General features: G+C 43.7%; 7 protein-coding genes across 7 annotated transcripts; 6 read left to right on the forward strand and 1 right to left on the reverse strand.

The window, feature by feature from the left end:
• The first annotated feature begins 331 nt into the window (after positions 1-331).
• LOC133843468 (peptidyl-prolyl cis-trans isomerase 5) lies at positions 332-1721 on the forward strand. Its single transcript, XM_062277040.1, has 3 exons — positions 332-502; positions 664-788; positions 1033-1721. The coding sequence occupies exons 1-3, from the start codon at positions 413-415 to the stop codon at positions 1433-1435; spliced, it is 618 nt and encodes a 205-aa protein (XP_062133024.1). The 5' UTR covers positions 332-412; the 3' UTR covers positions 1436-1721.
• Positions 1722-2793: 1072 nt separating this feature from the next.
• Positions 2794-5084, forward strand: LOC133843461 (UDP-glycosyltransferase UGT5). The gene is made up of 5 exons (XM_062277032.1): positions 2794-3001; positions 3192-3353; positions 3412-3499; positions 3557-4012; positions 4139-5084. The coding sequence occupies exons 1-5, from the start codon at positions 2999-3001 to the stop codon at positions 5020-5022; spliced, it is 1593 nt and encodes a 530-aa protein (XP_062133016.1). The 5' UTR covers positions 2794-2998; the 3' UTR covers positions 5023-5084.
• Positions 5085-5128: 44 nt separating this feature from the next.
• Positions 5129-6180, forward strand: LOC133843469 (small ribosomal subunit protein eS24). The gene is made up of 2 exons (XM_062277041.1): positions 5129-5278; positions 5573-6180. The coding sequence occupies exon 2, from the start codon at positions 5583-5585 to the stop codon at positions 5979-5981; it is 399 nt and encodes a 132-aa protein (XP_062133025.1). The 5' UTR covers positions 5129-5278; positions 5573-5582; the 3' UTR covers positions 5982-6180.
• Positions 6181-6347: 167 nt separating this feature from the next.
• On the forward strand, positions 6348-8091 carry LOC133843464 (zinc finger Ran-binding domain-containing protein 2). The gene is made up of 3 exons (XM_062277037.1): positions 6348-6674; positions 6952-7280; positions 7341-8091. Exons 1-3 carry the CDS (start codon positions 6586-6588, stop codon positions 7892-7894), a joined length of 972 nt encoding a protein of 323 aa, XP_062133021.1. The 5' UTR covers positions 6348-6585; the 3' UTR covers positions 7895-8091.
• Positions 8085-9792, reverse strand: LOC133843466 (small ribosomal subunit protein uS15m). The gene is made up of 3 exons (XM_062277038.1): positions 9498-9792; positions 9303-9436; positions 8085-8628 (listed from the first exon to the last, which is right to left on the reverse strand). The coding sequence occupies exons 1-3, from the start codon at positions 9701-9703 to the stop codon at positions 8129-8131; spliced, it is 840 nt and encodes a 279-aa protein (XP_062133022.1). The 5' UTR covers positions 9704-9792; the 3' UTR covers positions 8085-8128.
• A 138-nt stretch (positions 9793-9930) lies between these two features.
• On the forward strand, positions 9931-11657 carry LOC133843463 (cyclin-dependent kinase 9). The gene is made up of 4 exons (XM_062277036.1): positions 9931-10255; positions 10321-10405; positions 10462-10719; positions 10785-11657. Exons 1-4 carry the CDS (start codon positions 10074-10076, stop codon positions 11469-11471), a joined length of 1212 nt encoding a protein of 403 aa, XP_062133020.1. The 5' UTR covers positions 9931-10073; the 3' UTR covers positions 11472-11657.
• Positions 11658-11703: 46 nt separating this feature from the next.
• LOC133845688 (alkylated DNA repair protein alkB homolog 8) lies at positions 11704-13671 on the forward strand (the record flags this gene model as incomplete). The annotated part of the gene is made up of 1 exon (XM_062280230.1): positions 11704-13671. A coding segment is annotated over one exon (1920 nt), but the record flags the coding sequence as incomplete, so codon positions are not given.
• Between the last annotated feature and the right edge of the window lie 226 nt (positions 13672-13897).

Here is a 13897-nt window from a genome sequence, read left to right on the forward strand (position 1 = left end):
TGATTTAAATGTAATGGCGCTTGTTCGTTATCATCGATAACTGAACATTTTATCGATCACATAAAGTCTATACCCAATAAAGAGAAATAACAACTTTCTCAATTTTGTAAGAACATAATGCAAATAAATAATGTACGATCCCATTTAATTGAATTGCGATATATTTACAATAATTATTTATATAATTTCCAATCAGAGTGGTATTTTTCGAAACAAACTAGTATATTGATAAATCTAATTATGGTCACATTGAGTTGAAAAGAAAACAGTCGATAAAAACGATTTCAAATCGAATCGGTTTCAGCTCTAACTGCCGCCGCTCTCCATTTCGCTCTTTATTCTATTTCTCGCTGTCGAGCTGTGCGGTCGTCAAGCGGGTGTATTTGATTCGAAAGCAAAAACCTGATAAAAAATGAAGTTCCAACTGGCTCTGTGCCTGGTCGCCATTGCGGCCGGCATTGTGGTTGCTGATGAGAGCAAAGGACCCAAAGTGACTGACGAGGTAAGCAAGCATATCATCCCCCCTCTCACACATACATTCACAGCTCACACACACAACCATGCCTAATTGTATACCTACGTCACAGGGTAGACACAAACATATAAATCATTTGCGCTGTTCTTTTCAAAATGTTTTTCCTATGTGTATTTGTGTTTGCGTAGGTTTACTTTGACATCACCATCGGCGGCGATGCGGCAGGTCGCATTGTGATCGGTTTGTTTGGCAAAACCGTTGAGAAGACCGTGAGGAACTTCAAGGAGCTGGCTGAGAAACCACAGGGCGAAGGGTGAGTAGCGAAAATGCACCGCTAATTGGCGTATCAACACACAGTTATACACGAACCCACACAGACATAAACACTCTCACGCACACATTTGTAGGTTAGAGAACCACAGTAGTTCAGTTCATATCAATTACGTGGCGTTTAAGTGAGAATTAGTTAATCAAAGCAAATGATGAATGTAGCAAATTGAATCGTTTACACTTGTTTTTCTACAACAAATTGCGTTCTATGCTGCTTGCATTTACAGCTACAAGGGCAGCAAATTCCATCGCATCATCAAGGACTTCATGATCCAGGGTGGCGACTTCACCAAGGGTGACGGCACCGGTGGACGCTCCATCTATGGCGAACGCTTCGAGGATGAGAACTTCAAGCTGAAGCACTATGGCGCTGGATGGTTGAGCATGGCCAATGCTGGCAAGGACACCAATGGCTCCCAGTTCTTCATTACCACCAAGCAGACCAGCTGGCTGGATGGCCGTCATGTTGTCTTTGGCAAGATCCTTTCGGGCATGGATGTGGTCCGCAAGATTGAGGCTAGCAACACCGATGCTCGTGATCGTCCCGTCAAGGATGTGGTGATTGCCGACAGTGGCACCATCCCCGTTCCCGAGCCCTTCTCCGTTACCAAGACTGATGCCACCGAGTAAACCGGGAACGCATAATACGCATTTTAATCCATCTCTTACAAACATAATCAATTCAATATCAATAATAGAGATTTTCTTTTCTCAAGTACATTGAAACATTTATTATTTGTGTCTAAAACCATCGATTTTGCCCCAATGTTGCAATTGGGATTTTGCATTTACAAAACAAAAAAAACTACTGCATATTGCAATTTAAATTGTCCTCTAAGCAAAAATACTCTGTGCTCAATTATTCACAAATTGTACTGTCAAGAAATGCATAAATAACTATGTGATAAAAACAAAACACCTTTTGCTTCCTTTTTCATTTCTTTTGGGTGTCTAAATGGGATTTCAGTTTTCTTGTTGCGGTTCATTGAACTGGTTTTTGGATGCCAAGTTACGACTGCTGGTGTGTGTGTGTGTGTGTGTCGATTACTGTGTCTGCCTATGTATCTGCCGATTACTGTGTGTGTGTGTGTGCGTCGATTACTTTTTGTTGTTGACTTTCTTTGTACTTCGCTAGTCTCCCTTAAACGGAACCGGTTTAAAACGACAACAGTTTCATGCGATTCACTTGCTGTCTTTTTACTATTTCGCAGATTTTTTCAACTTTTTGTTACTTGTTTCCTCTTTGCTGCGCTGATTCTACATCAACTTTTATTTTGATTAAAAAAATAAAAAGCTGACACAGTTGCTTAATGCTTTCATAGAATCTTCTTGTTTGTGTCACGTTCTTGATTTTAGCGGCGACTCGACAATTTTTTGAGCACATATTAAAGCGACAGATTTCATTATTAGTCATTGACCGTTCCCATATGTCCAAGCTCAGCACCAACCTTGATATTATGCAAATGTTTATGGAGACTTCGCGTGGAGACTTTAAAAATAAATCCAATTAGCAATTGCAGCTTTCTTAAGAGTAACTCCAGGCTGATTGGAAATGTGATGAAAAGGAGCAAAGGAAACAGAATTTAAAAAATGTATCTGTTAATCGACTTCAGTTTGAGATGAAACGTAATTAAAATGCATTCTGCATAAAGATCAAGCGGCCTTTGACTGCATTGTACTTCAGCTATGCAATGTTTATCTGTACATACATCCACACAAGGTATCCCCATACACCACATACGCATACTATCCAGACAGCTGCACAGAGCGGAGAGCGAACTGAAACATTCGAGTAGCGTGAGAGAGGGAGAGATAGAGGATCGTTGTGAGGCATTACAAATTTGCCTGTGTCAGTGCAATTGTACCCCATTCGTTTAATGGAATACTATACACATAAACATACGCATGAGAATGTGTTGGTGCCTATGAAGATTGTGTATGCATGTATTCTTATTGGCGGCAATCTCATGTGCCACATATGTTTCCAATACTCACTTCCAGATAGTGTATGGAATAACCACAGAATTTCTGGACGCTGTCGCACTTTTCTGATTATTATGTATTTGTTTTTCTGCTTCTGAGCAAACAGTGCGCTCGGCGAACAGCAAAAGGAAAGCCGCGAAATAAAAGCAGAATTATTTTCAAATTTATTGCAAAGATCAGAAAATTGCAAGCACCAAGAAGTGATTTAATATGGTAAGTTTTAAACACATTTTATTTAAGAGGAATCAAATGACAATCGACCTGGCGGCTTATAAATATTTAATTGATAAGCGCAGAGAGATTGTGAAAGTTTCCGCTGGTGATGTGTACCAATGAAATCTATCTTTGTATAAACATACACACACATAAACATGCATAAGTATAGGCTACTCTCCTATTGCAGCCTCCGCTGAAAGGAGCCGGTTTGCTGTGGCTGCTTTTGCTTCTGCTATGCGGCAATAGATGTCGCTCCTCGGAAATACTCGTAATTTTTCCGCATGCCAGCGAGAGTCATTTTGCAGTGTTGCGCACCTTGGTTAACGAGCTGGTCGATCGCAAGCACAATGTAAGTTATTGAAGACATTAAAGTGCATAATTATAAACACTGATAAACTACCAAATAGGTAACTGTTTACGGTAGCCATGGATTGGGCGAACGCTTGGAGAACGTAACGGAGATTGTTACACCAGAATATGACTTCTGGAGCAAATGTAAATTGACTTTGAAATATTTCATATAATCCACAACTATGTAATGTCTTTTTACAGTGCAACAGCATGCTGCTCCCGGTGGCAACCTGGATGATTTGAGCCGCTTGGCAGACAGCAAGTTACGCAGTTCTTTGGCCCATGTCGGTGCCCAAGCTATGGATAATTTTCTCTCCCAGCAGCCGCTGCAGGCTTTGCTGCAGCTGCCAACGGATCAGTTTAATTTCGATGTTATTATCGTGGATCTATTCTACACAGAGGCTCTGTTGGCACTTGGCCAAAAGCACAATAAGCCCACCATTGGCATCGTTAGCACTGACTTTGGCAGTTACATGAATGCTGTGCAGGAATCTTTGGTCCCAGCTGCCTGCTCACCGATTGATTTCGAACAGTATACTGCTGATATTGGGTTTTCAACACGGTTGGGTAACATCCGCGATTGCATTGCAAGACGCAAACGTTCCCACAAGGATCATTATGAGGCTCAGGATCAATTAATAACTAAACATTTCAAAAGTATGTCTATTGTGAATGATCAAACGTATTGCCAAGTCTGGCAACTCTTACTTCTGGCATCGCCGAACTTGACGAAAGCGCTTCAATTTAAATTGCCCTTTTAACGAGTTTCTATTTTCATTGCAGCAACAAAAACAGTTGTGGAATTGCAAGCTCATCACTTGTCACTGCTGCTGCTGAACAATCACGTGCCCCTTTTGACTCCCCGACCGTTGATACAGCAGATTGTGCCCGCCGGCGGTTTGCATATACGTGGGCCACGTGAATTACCCTGGAATATCAAACGTTTTATTGAAGAATCTCGACCAGGCGTTATCTACATGCAGCTAGGTAACGAGCAGCTTTGCGGCAACCTGCCCAAACAAAAGTTGGCGACACTTTTTGAGTTTCTGGGCGCACGCAATGAGCGTGTGATTTGGACGTGCCACGATGTGAAGAAACTAGAGGATCAGCCCAAGAACTTGATGATTCAGCACGCAGTGCCTCAGATTGACATCTTGGCGCATCCTGGCGTGCGTGCCTTTATCATGAATGGAGATTTATTGAGCCTGCAAGAGGGTATTGTACGGCATGTGCCGATGCTGGGATTACCAATATTTGAAAACGAACGCAAGAATATGCAGCTGGCAGTGAATTTAGGCATTGCATTGCAATTGGATTCCACGAATATTACCACTGCAGCACTAAATTGGGCTCTGGACGAGCTGACGACACAGCAAAAGTATCAGTTGACCATTCGGGAAGTGTCCAGTGAGTTCCGGGATAGACCACTGGGCGCAGTAGCTAGTGCTATGTTCTGGGTGAACTATATGGTACGGCATAAGAGTGGCGCTGCGTTAAAAACACGAGGTATAGATATTGCCTCAAGTCATTTGCATCTATTCGACTTGTTCACATTCTATTTTGGTGTGGCGATTGCGTTTTGCGCACTTTTACTGGGCGGATACTTTGCCGTTGTTTTTGTTTTAAACAGAAAACAAAATGAGGCAAAGTACTCAAAATTAAGTTAAATGTACATTTACAACCAAAAACTTATTAAAGCCAAAGTGAACTAATAAAGAATGAAACTCATTTAAAATAAAAGATTGTATCGATTTGAATTTGCGCCACTAACACGGTTGCATTGACAACAAATATCGAACGACGAATACAACACTGGAAAAAAGTGCTGCCAAGTCGTGCGCAATCGACGGTGGCCATCTTCCTTTCTAAAGAATCGCGTTCGCACAGCAGACGTGTTTAAAACCTTTTCAAGTGTTTTAAAAGGTAATAATTGGTTTAAAATTGACAAAAATGCATTTCAAACGTGTCAGGAATGAGTGAAGCCAAGTGCAAATGAATGCAAGCGTCCTGAAGCGTGTATAAACAAGTGTTGAGCGCAGCGTGTCACACGTGGAGTCTCGACTGGCTCAGTGATGGAGCACTGTATTGGCATTGAGGTTATGTTGTTATCGAGCACAAAACCGAAACAATAACGAATCATAAAGACTGTGACAACATACTATGATTTATGTGTGAAATGCCCGTTTAAATTTGCTTGTGATCTTTCGTGTCTTACAGCTCCGCCAATATGTCGACTGGTACAACTGCCACAATCCGCACCCGCAAGTTCATGACGAACCGTCTGCTTGCCCGCAAACAAATGGTGTGCGATGTGCTCCACCCCGGCCTCTCGTCGGTCAACAAGACGGAGATTCGTGAGAAGCTCGCTGCCATGTACAAGGTGACCCCCGATGTTGTGTTCGCCTTCGGTTTCCGCACAAACTTCGGCGGTGGCCGTTCCACAGGCTTTGCCCTCATCTACGACACCCTGGACTTTGCCAAGAAGTTCGAGCCCAAATACCGTTTGGCCCGTCATGGTCTCTTCGAGCAGAAGAAGCAGACACGCAAGCAGCGCAAGGAACGTCGCAACAGAATGAAGAAGGTCCGTGGTACCGCCAAGGCCAAGATTGGTACTGGCAAGAAGTAAATGAAGCCCTACTAGAGAAATCCAGATTGTGTGTGTGTGTTGCTGGTGGCGCGCACCAACAATTCCAAAAGCTACTGGTTTATGTGCTACGTTTTTTTGCTTTTATAAATTAAACGACAACACACAGATCGGTTGTTTACTTTTGGAGCGGCTTTTGTTTTGATATGCTTAAGAAAATAAAACTCTAAAAGTAAATGTAGCTATGCATTTTCACGGGGATGCTTGCAACAACATAGTCAATACAATATGTGTTGAGAATTGGGATTAGAGACAAATCGAATTAGACAATAAACAATGCGAAAACGGCGCTGTTGATTGCAAGCGCAGCAAGCGTTGCCATACTTTTCTAAACATAACGCACGCTTAATGGCAACACCAAAATTGTTGGGTCTGGCAATATTAGTTTGGACATTTCAACCCTACTAGCAACGCCACAGAAATTTATTGCAAAAAAGCGAAACCGGAAAAGATTCATATACAGAAATTGTATAAAGTTTTGATTTTTAAATGTCAGTTGATACGCTTGTCAGCGTTGCCAAGGACTTCTCGTAGCAGCGCATAATAGAGTCAGCATCATATAGTCGCAAACGACCCGAGCTTCAAAATGTCCAATTGCGGGGGTGGTGGCGGCAGCGGCAGCGGCGGCGGCAGCATCAGCGTCTCGGCTGGCGATTGGATTTGCCCAGATATTGAGTGAGTGCGCGTAAAGCTTCAAAAGCGTAAAGCTTCCCACGCCAAGTGTACGATTCTACGTAGGATGTGTGTGAACGCATTATAATCCTCTTACACCCCACACCCCAACTCAACCCACCCAACAACTAACAGATCAAATACAATAAATTGTTGTTTTTGTTGCTCTTATTCTTCCTTCAATCCATTCGCTTGCCTTGGCGCGCGTCTTCTGTGTGCGTGTGTGTATGTTTGCATGTTATGAATGCGTGTGTTGGTTATGCATTTGTTTGTGTTGCAGCTGTCGCCATTTGAACTTTGCGCGTCGCCTGCAATGCAATAAATGCAACCGTGATCGCGAGAGCAGCAGCATCAATGAAAAGCCGGATCGGGATCGGGACAGGGATCGAGATAGAGACCGAGACCGCGATCGTGATCGAGGAAGTGGCAGCAGCTCCAGCAAAAAGAAGCTGGGCACAGAAATTGGCAAAGTTGCGGCGGACAAGTCACGTGGTCTCTTCAGCGCCGAGGATTGGCAATGCAGCAAATGTGCCAATGTCAACTGGGCACGCCGCCAGACCTGCAACATGTGCAATGCGCCCAAATTTACTGATGTGGAGGAGCGCACAGGTTCGTAGAAATGACACAAGAACTGTTTTAAGATAGTAATATTATCTTTCGCTTTTACAGGCTTTGGTGGCGGTTACAATGATCGTGGCGTAGTCGAGTACAAGGAGCGCCAGGACTCCGATAGCGAATACGATGAGTTTGGTCGTCGCAAGAAACGCAAGACCAATGAACGAGGTAGCGAACGCAGCGATGATGATGGACGTGGTCGAGACGATTCCAAGCGTGCCAGACGCAGTGATATTGAGGGTGAGGAAGACGACGACGATGATGAAGATGATGATGGCGATTTGTCCAAATACGATTTGTGGGGAGACAACGAGGTAACCTCAAGCAATGTTAAGAGTAAGGACTCAATGGACAATAGGAATGGCAGTAACAACAGCAAGGAGAAATCATCGTCAGCTGCAGTCAACAGTAAAAGAGCTTCTCGTGACTCCACATCATCAACATCTTCGTCGTCCTCGTCAAGCTCGTCCAGCTCTAGCGACTCGTCATCAACCTCATCAACCAGCAACTCCAGCAGCAGCAGCAATGCATCCAACAGTAAGCGGGGAAAGAAACGTTCTAATACTCGATCGCGATCTGCCGAGCGCACTGCAAGTGGACGTCGCTGAATCATTCATTTCATTTCATTTCACATCTCTACTTCGCTAAGGATGTCATGCGCTTTCATCAATTGTTTTTCATTATTGAAAAAGAATTGCTGTTTATTTATTATTCTAAGTCTACACACCCGACGCCACGCCCCATGACAACAATGACATGTAATGGAACTCCCGATGAGCATCAATAAATTCATATAACTTAAGAATCATTTAACGATTTTATTGCAAAAAAAAGGCGAAGCATTAATGGAAGGTATCATCCGATTGCTTGCGTGTCACAGCTGCTTCGGCATCACGCACTTCCTTCAATTTTGCCAGCTCCTTGCGTGCTTCATCAATTTGTTGTTCCGTCACAGTAACGGGAACATCGCAATCGATTTGCTCCTGACGCACAAATACCATCTTCTTAATGGCCTCCTCCAGATAGGGAATCTGTTGAGCCTGGAGCTCTTTGTGATACGCCTCCAGACGCTCTTCCTTAATGTTGTCGCAGTAAATGTCTGTCAACTTCTGCAGTGATTCCTTGCGTGTTATCCAATGAAAATGCGTCGGTGGCGGTTTGTAGACCAAGTCCAGTTTCTCGAGTATCCACTCGAAACGTGGATAGTCCCAGCGTCGCAAGTATTTCAGAAACTTTTTGCGCTTCTCAATAAGCTCCTTTAGTCGTACTTTAATGACCCTGTCGCGAGGACTTTGCTCCATGTGCTCCTGATACCGGCGAATGAATGCCGTCATCTTGGCGACTATTAGAAAAATTACACCAATTATTATATTTAAAGACATATGAGAAGAAGCCAGAGTATCTGCGGTCGTTCGTATCTATTGGATCCCAAGCCACCAGGGCATCGATGGCAACGAGATCGCAGACTCTCGCCAAAGAGGGAGTGGGAGTGTCGGTAACATGTGCAATGTTCCGATATCCCTGCGAATTCTAGGCAGAGAAATTGAGGTGCGCTCTAGACATCAGTGGGACGCTAGCTGGCGCAATGCCAACGCGTGCAAAACTGCAAGGCTGATGTGTGCCTCTACTAACAAAAACTTTCAAGGAAAAACTGCAGACTAATGCTAGGCATTTTAACTGGTCACTGTCTGTCTGCTGTCCATGCTGTAAAGCTGGGTATCACGAACAGTGATCAGTGCAGGAAATGCAACGAGCCCGGGGTTAAGGAAACACTCGAGTGGTTGAAATACCTCAATTCGCCGTGCCACAACGATCTTCGGGACGTTTCACGGCTACCTCCTAGGATGCTGCTGGCTTTTGCCAAAAATGCATCCATACTGCGCGATTTCTGAGATGTAGATAAACTACCGGTACAGCTACGGACCTCCACTGATCTATGCTTTGCCCCGCACAGGGGCAGCCGGTCCTACCTAAACCTAAACCTGTATTTAAAGAACGTGACTTTAGTGTACTTACGTCTTGCCTCCATAGAGCCAAAGTCCTGTGCATGTCGCTGCACTTCTCGAACCATTTGGTCGCGATAATAACGTGTTGTTAAATGATTCCGATTATTGTTCAACTTGAAAAGTGATTTTACCGTTTCATCAGCACTAAAATAAGTAGATTAAATCATAAACATTATGCTTTGAGTCGTAGAAAATGCATTCTTACTTTTGAAGTTCTTTGGAATCCTTGTACTCCGGCAATATTTCATTGGCATTCAACGGAGGCGGCTTGGCAAGATCGCCGCTCTTCTCCGGCCTAATGCTCGCAATCTTTTCCGGCCGCACCCATTTGATTTTCAGATCCGACTTGAACGCGTAGTCGCGTACAAACTGGCGCGGCACTGCCTGCGCTATATTTAATAACTTATTCATAAATATGAATTTTTTATGTTTATTCAATGTGTATGCGGCCCTCCAGGTTATATCATTTGGCAAGTGTATACACACCAACAAAAAACACGAATTCACTACAACAGCTGATCCTACGAAATGTGACCATATTGAAATAAACTGCCATTGTTTGGAAAGTGTATACACACCTACAAAAACGAATTTCCAAAAACAGCTGATTTAAAGCGGTGTGTACACACTGAAATACACACATTAAAATACGGCGCTGCAGCCACCAGTTGTTACTTTGTTTTCTGACGTCTCCGCGTGTGAACTGATAAACAGTGTTACAATTTGTGAAATTCACGAAACTAATTAATTTATTCGTATATTGTTAGTAAATATTACAACAATGTCACATATGTCGCATATGCTACCGCAGGCATCGACGCCATCGGGCGTTTCGTCGGGCAGTTCATCGCGCACCATGTCATTAATGGAGAAACAAAAGTACATCGAGGATTATGATTTTCCTTACTGTGATGAGAGTAGCAAATACGAGAAAGTCGCTAAAATAGGTCAAGGCACATTCGGGTAAGTCGCATTAACAGATCTTTAATATCTAAATGCAGAAACTAAATGTGCAACTTAATTTTCAGCGAAGTGTTCAAGGCACGCGAAAAGAAGAGCAACAAAAAGTTTGTGGCCATGAAAAAGGTGCTTATGGACAATGAAAAAGAAGGCGTAAGTGTGCAAAGAAGTCTAAATTAATAATTCTTACTAATTAAATGCATATTCAGTTTCCCATTACAGCGCTTCGCGAAATACGCATCTTGCAGTTGCTAAAGCACGAGAACGTTGTTAATCTCATTGAGATTTGTCGCACCAAGGCAACTGTACACAATGGCTACAGGTCAACTTTCTACCTGGTCTTCGATTTCTGCGAGCACGATTTGGCAGGTCTGCTGTCAAATATGAACGTCAAGTTTAGTCTGGGTGAGATTAAAAAGGTCATGCAGCAGCTGCTCAATGGTCTTTATTACATACACAGCAATAAGGTAATAATTGTCTTGGAAATTCACAAATTCTTAGAAGTGACTCATTTATGATGGATTTATTGTAGATTCTTCACCGCGATATGAAGGCAGCGAATGTGCTGATCACAAAGCATGGCATCTTAAAACTTGCAGATTTTGGTTTGGCTCGTGCATTTAGTATTCCCAAAAATGATTGCAAAAATCGTTATACAAATCGAGTGGTCACTTTGTGGTATCGTCCACCAGAGTTACTGCTTGGTGATCGCAACTATGGCCCTCCAGTGGATATGTGGGGAGCTGGATGTATTATGGCTGAGATGTGGACTCGTTCACCCATCATGCAGGGCAATACGGAGCAACAGCAGTTGACGTTCATCTCACAACTGTGTGGCTCATTTACGCCTGATGTTTGGCCCGGTGTCGAGGAATTGGAACTGTACAAATCTATTGAATTGCCAAAGAATCAAAAGCGACGTGTCAAGGAGCGACTGCGTCCATATGTTAAGGATCCTACTGGTTGCGATTTGCTAGACAAATTGCTAACACTGGATCCAAAGAAACGAATTGATGCTGACACTGCCCTAAATCATGATTTCTTTTGGACTGATCCCATGCCCAGCGATCTGAGCAAGATGTTGTCACAGCATCTGCAGAGTATGTTCGAGTACTTGGCTCAGCCGCGTCGCAGCAATCAGATGCGTAATTATCATCAGCAGTTGACAACCATGAATCAAAAGCCACAAGATAATAGCATGATTGATAGAGTCTGGTAGATATAAGTGTAATACGTGTATTCTTATGTTTAAGTTAGGTAAGGGCATATACTATTGGGACTGACTGTATATGCAGTAGTTTAGTTTATAAATCGTTTTGTATTTATATTCTAAGTTGTTGGACCATGCCATGCATGGAACATCAAACATTTCCAAAATAAACAATAAAAATCTCGTTTAAATGCATTTGTTTTTATCGTTGATTCATTGTTAGTGTGACCGTTAAATTATACTATCCGATAAATATGTATCTTTTGGTGATGTATGCACACACTGTTCTGGTATTTTTATACCGCATTCCGTTAGCATGCAGCACGTTGAGCAAAAGGTAAACAAAGCCAAAAAGGCGGATAAAAAGCAACGTCGCTGCCTGGCAATCATAAAATCTGACTGCAATGTATGTGCAAGTGATGTACCAACTCTTTTCCTGGCTGTGCTTAACGTAGGACTCAGCAATGGACTTACCGAGGAAACGCTACTTGCAACAGCTGCCAACACCGGCGGTCAAGTGTCGCAGTTATTGATGTTGCCATCGAAGTCTTACTGCTTTTTAGTGTGTGCCTCATTAAAGGATGCCGAGTTGGTGTATCGGGGAATGCACAATCTGGCGACTATCGGGCAGCAAGGCGCGGTGGCCTACCTGAGTTATGTGACACAATTGCCTAAGGAAACCGAGGAAAGCGGTTGGCAAAAACAGCTGCCCAGTGGATTAATTTTATTGCCAAATTTTATTAGCGTTGAAGAGGAAGCAGTTCTTCTGAATGCTGTTGGTAATGGCGACGTTAGTGCTGTTCGCACGGAGAACACACTAAAGCATCGTCATGTTAAGCATTTTGGCTATGAATTCCTCTACGGAAGCAACAATGTGGATCCCATGCAACCTTTGCTGGAGCAGCCCATACCAAGTGCCTGTGATTTCTTGTGGCCTCGTTTGGACAACACTGAACTGCCAAAGATCTTGAAACCAGATCAATTGACTGTAAATGCCTACGAGCCAGGACAGGGCATTCCACCACATGTGGATACGCATAGTGCATTTGTGGGTCCAATTCTATCGCTCTCCTTGCAATCCGATGTCGTCATGGACTTTCGTCGCAATAACGAGCTGGTTCACGTTCTTCTGCCAAGGCGCTCGCTGCTTGTCATGTCTGGCGAGTCACGTTACGATTGGACACATGGGATCAAGCCCAAACACATTGATGTGCTGGCCACAGCTTCGGGTAGTCTAACGACCCAGGCCCGCAGCAAACGCACCTCGCTCACTTTTAGAAGGTTACGTCGCGGGCCCTGCGACTGTCAATTCCCCACGCTCTGCGACACTCGACAAACTGCAGTTCCGCAGGCTCTAACTGAGGCGTTGATCACGCATGCTAGCAACTTGGAGCAGCAAAATGTGCACGATGTGTACGACAAGATTGCCGATCACTTTAGCGACACCCGTCACACGCCTTGGCCGCAAGTAGCCGAGTTTCTTAATAGCTTCAAAGCGTCTTCAGTGGTTTTGGATGTTGGCTGTGGGAATGGCAAATATCTAGGATGCAATCCGCAGCTGCTGAGCGTCGGCTGTGATCGTTCCATGGGTCTACTGGGTGTGAGTAATGGCAGAGGACAGAGCGTGTTTCGATGTGATTGCTTGCAGCTGCCGGTGCGCAGTGCCAGCATGGATGGCTGCATCTCCATTGCGGTTATCCATCATCTGGCCAGCACTGAGAGGCGTCTAACAGCGATACGTGAGATGGCACGCGTCTTGCGTCCTGGAGGTCGTGCTCTCATCTATGTCTGGGCCAAGGATCAGCGGAAAAACGACAGGAAGTCTGCGTATTTGCGACAGAATAAAGCTGTCAACAAAGAGCGCACCACGGAGCAGGCGCAACGCCAGAAGCTGGCACAGCAATTAGAAGGCATAGAGCTGGAGCAACAGCAGCAGGTGCAAGTGCCACTGCCAGTGCACACAAACCGCACAGAGTTCCAGCAACAAGATGTCTATGTCCCATGGAAAACAAAAGACGAGCAGCGTACAACTTTCCTACGATACTATCATGTCTTTGAGGAGCAGGAATTGGAGCAATTGGTGTCTCAATTGCCCGAAGTTGTGCTGCTTCGTAGTTACTATGATCAGGGGAACCATTGTGTCATCTTGGAACGGAAATAGACTTGAATTTGTATATAGAAAATGAAATAAAGAATATTTTACAGTAATTTTCCTCTTACTATGGTATTAATGTTGAATATATAAGTTAGCTATTAACTATAATAACTAAATTGCCTGAGAACTCGTTGAATGCTCATAAATTGGTTGTCCTGACCTTTTTTTTTGTTTCTTGACCTTTATGGGGGCATAATAAAGTTTTATTAGCAATTGAATTGGACAACTATTAACATACTTATCGGCTGATGGCTAATCATCCTACTACCTCAGGATACTA

The sequence above is a fragment of the Drosophila sulfurigaster genome, chromosome 3 (assembly GCF_023558435.1).
Source record: "Drosophila sulfurigaster albostrigata strain 15112-1811.04 chromosome 3, ASM2355843v2, whole genome shotgun sequence".
Lineage (NCBI taxonomy): Eukaryota > Metazoa > Arthropoda > Insecta > Diptera > Drosophilidae > Drosophila > Drosophila sulfurigaster.

Excerpts from the sequence above, each read along its gene's own strand:
- LOC133843463 (XM_062277036.1), top strand. The coding sequence starts at position 10,074 with ATGTCACATATGTCGCATATGCTACCGCAGGCATCGACGCCATCGGGC. Across the intron at positions 10,406-10,461 it reads TGGACAATGAAAAAGAAGGC|TTTCCCATTACAGCGCTTCG; the intron begins GTAAGTGTGCAA and ends ATGCATATTCAG. Across the intron at positions 10,720-10,784 it reads ATTACATACACAGCAATAAG|ATTCTTCACCGCGATATGAA; the intron begins GTAATAATTGTC and ends GATTTATTGTAG.
- LOC133843466 (XM_062277038.1), bottom strand. The coding sequence starts at position 9,703 with ATGAATAAGTTATTAAATATAGCGCAGGCAGTGCCGCGCCAGTTTGTA. Across the intron at positions 9,437-9,497 it reads GATTCCAAAGAACTTCAAAA|TGCTGATGAAACGGTAAAAT; the intron begins GTAAGAATGCAT and ends TACTTATTTTAG. Across the intron at positions 8,629-9,302 it reads TGGCTCTATGGAGGCAAGAC|TCGCCAAGATGACGGCATTC; the intron begins GTAAGTACACTA and ends TTTTTCTAATAG.
- LOC133843468 (XM_062277040.1), top strand. The coding sequence starts at position 413 with ATGAAGTTCCAACTGGCTCTGTGCCTGGTCGCCATTGCGGCCGGCATT. Across the intron at positions 503-663 it reads GACCCAAAGTGACTGACGAG|GTTTACTTTGACATCACCAT; the intron begins GTAAGCAAGCAT and ends GTGTTTGCGTAG. Across the intron at positions 789-1,032 it reads GAGAAACCACAGGGCGAAGG|CTACAAGGGCAGCAAATTCC; the intron begins GTGAGTAGCGAA and ends TTGCATTTACAG.
- LOC133843464 (XM_062277037.1), top strand. The coding sequence starts at position 6,586 with ATGTCCAATTGCGGGGGTGGTGGCGGCAGCGGCAGCGGCGGCGGCAGC. Across the intron at positions 6,675-6,951 it reads TGGATTTGCCCAGATATTGA|CTGTCGCCATTTGAACTTTG; the intron begins GTGAGTGCGCGT and ends TTTGTGTTGCAG. Across the intron at positions 7,281-7,340 it reads TGATGTGGAGGAGCGCACAG|GCTTTGGTGGCGGTTACAAT; the intron begins GTTCGTAGAAAT and ends TCGCTTTTACAG.
- LOC133843461 (XM_062277032.1), top strand. Across the intron at positions 3,500-3,556 it reads ATATGACTTCTGGAGCAAAT|TGCAACAGCATGCTGCTCCC; the intron begins GTAAATTGACTT and ends GTCTTTTTACAG. Across the intron at positions 4,013-4,138 it reads AATAACTAAACATTTCAAAA|CAACAAAAACAGTTGTGGAA; the intron begins GTATGTCTATTG and ends TTTTCATTGCAG.
- LOC133843469 (XM_062277041.1), top strand. The coding sequence starts at position 5,583 with ATGTCGACTGGTACAACTGCCACAATCCGCACCCGCAAGTTCATGACG.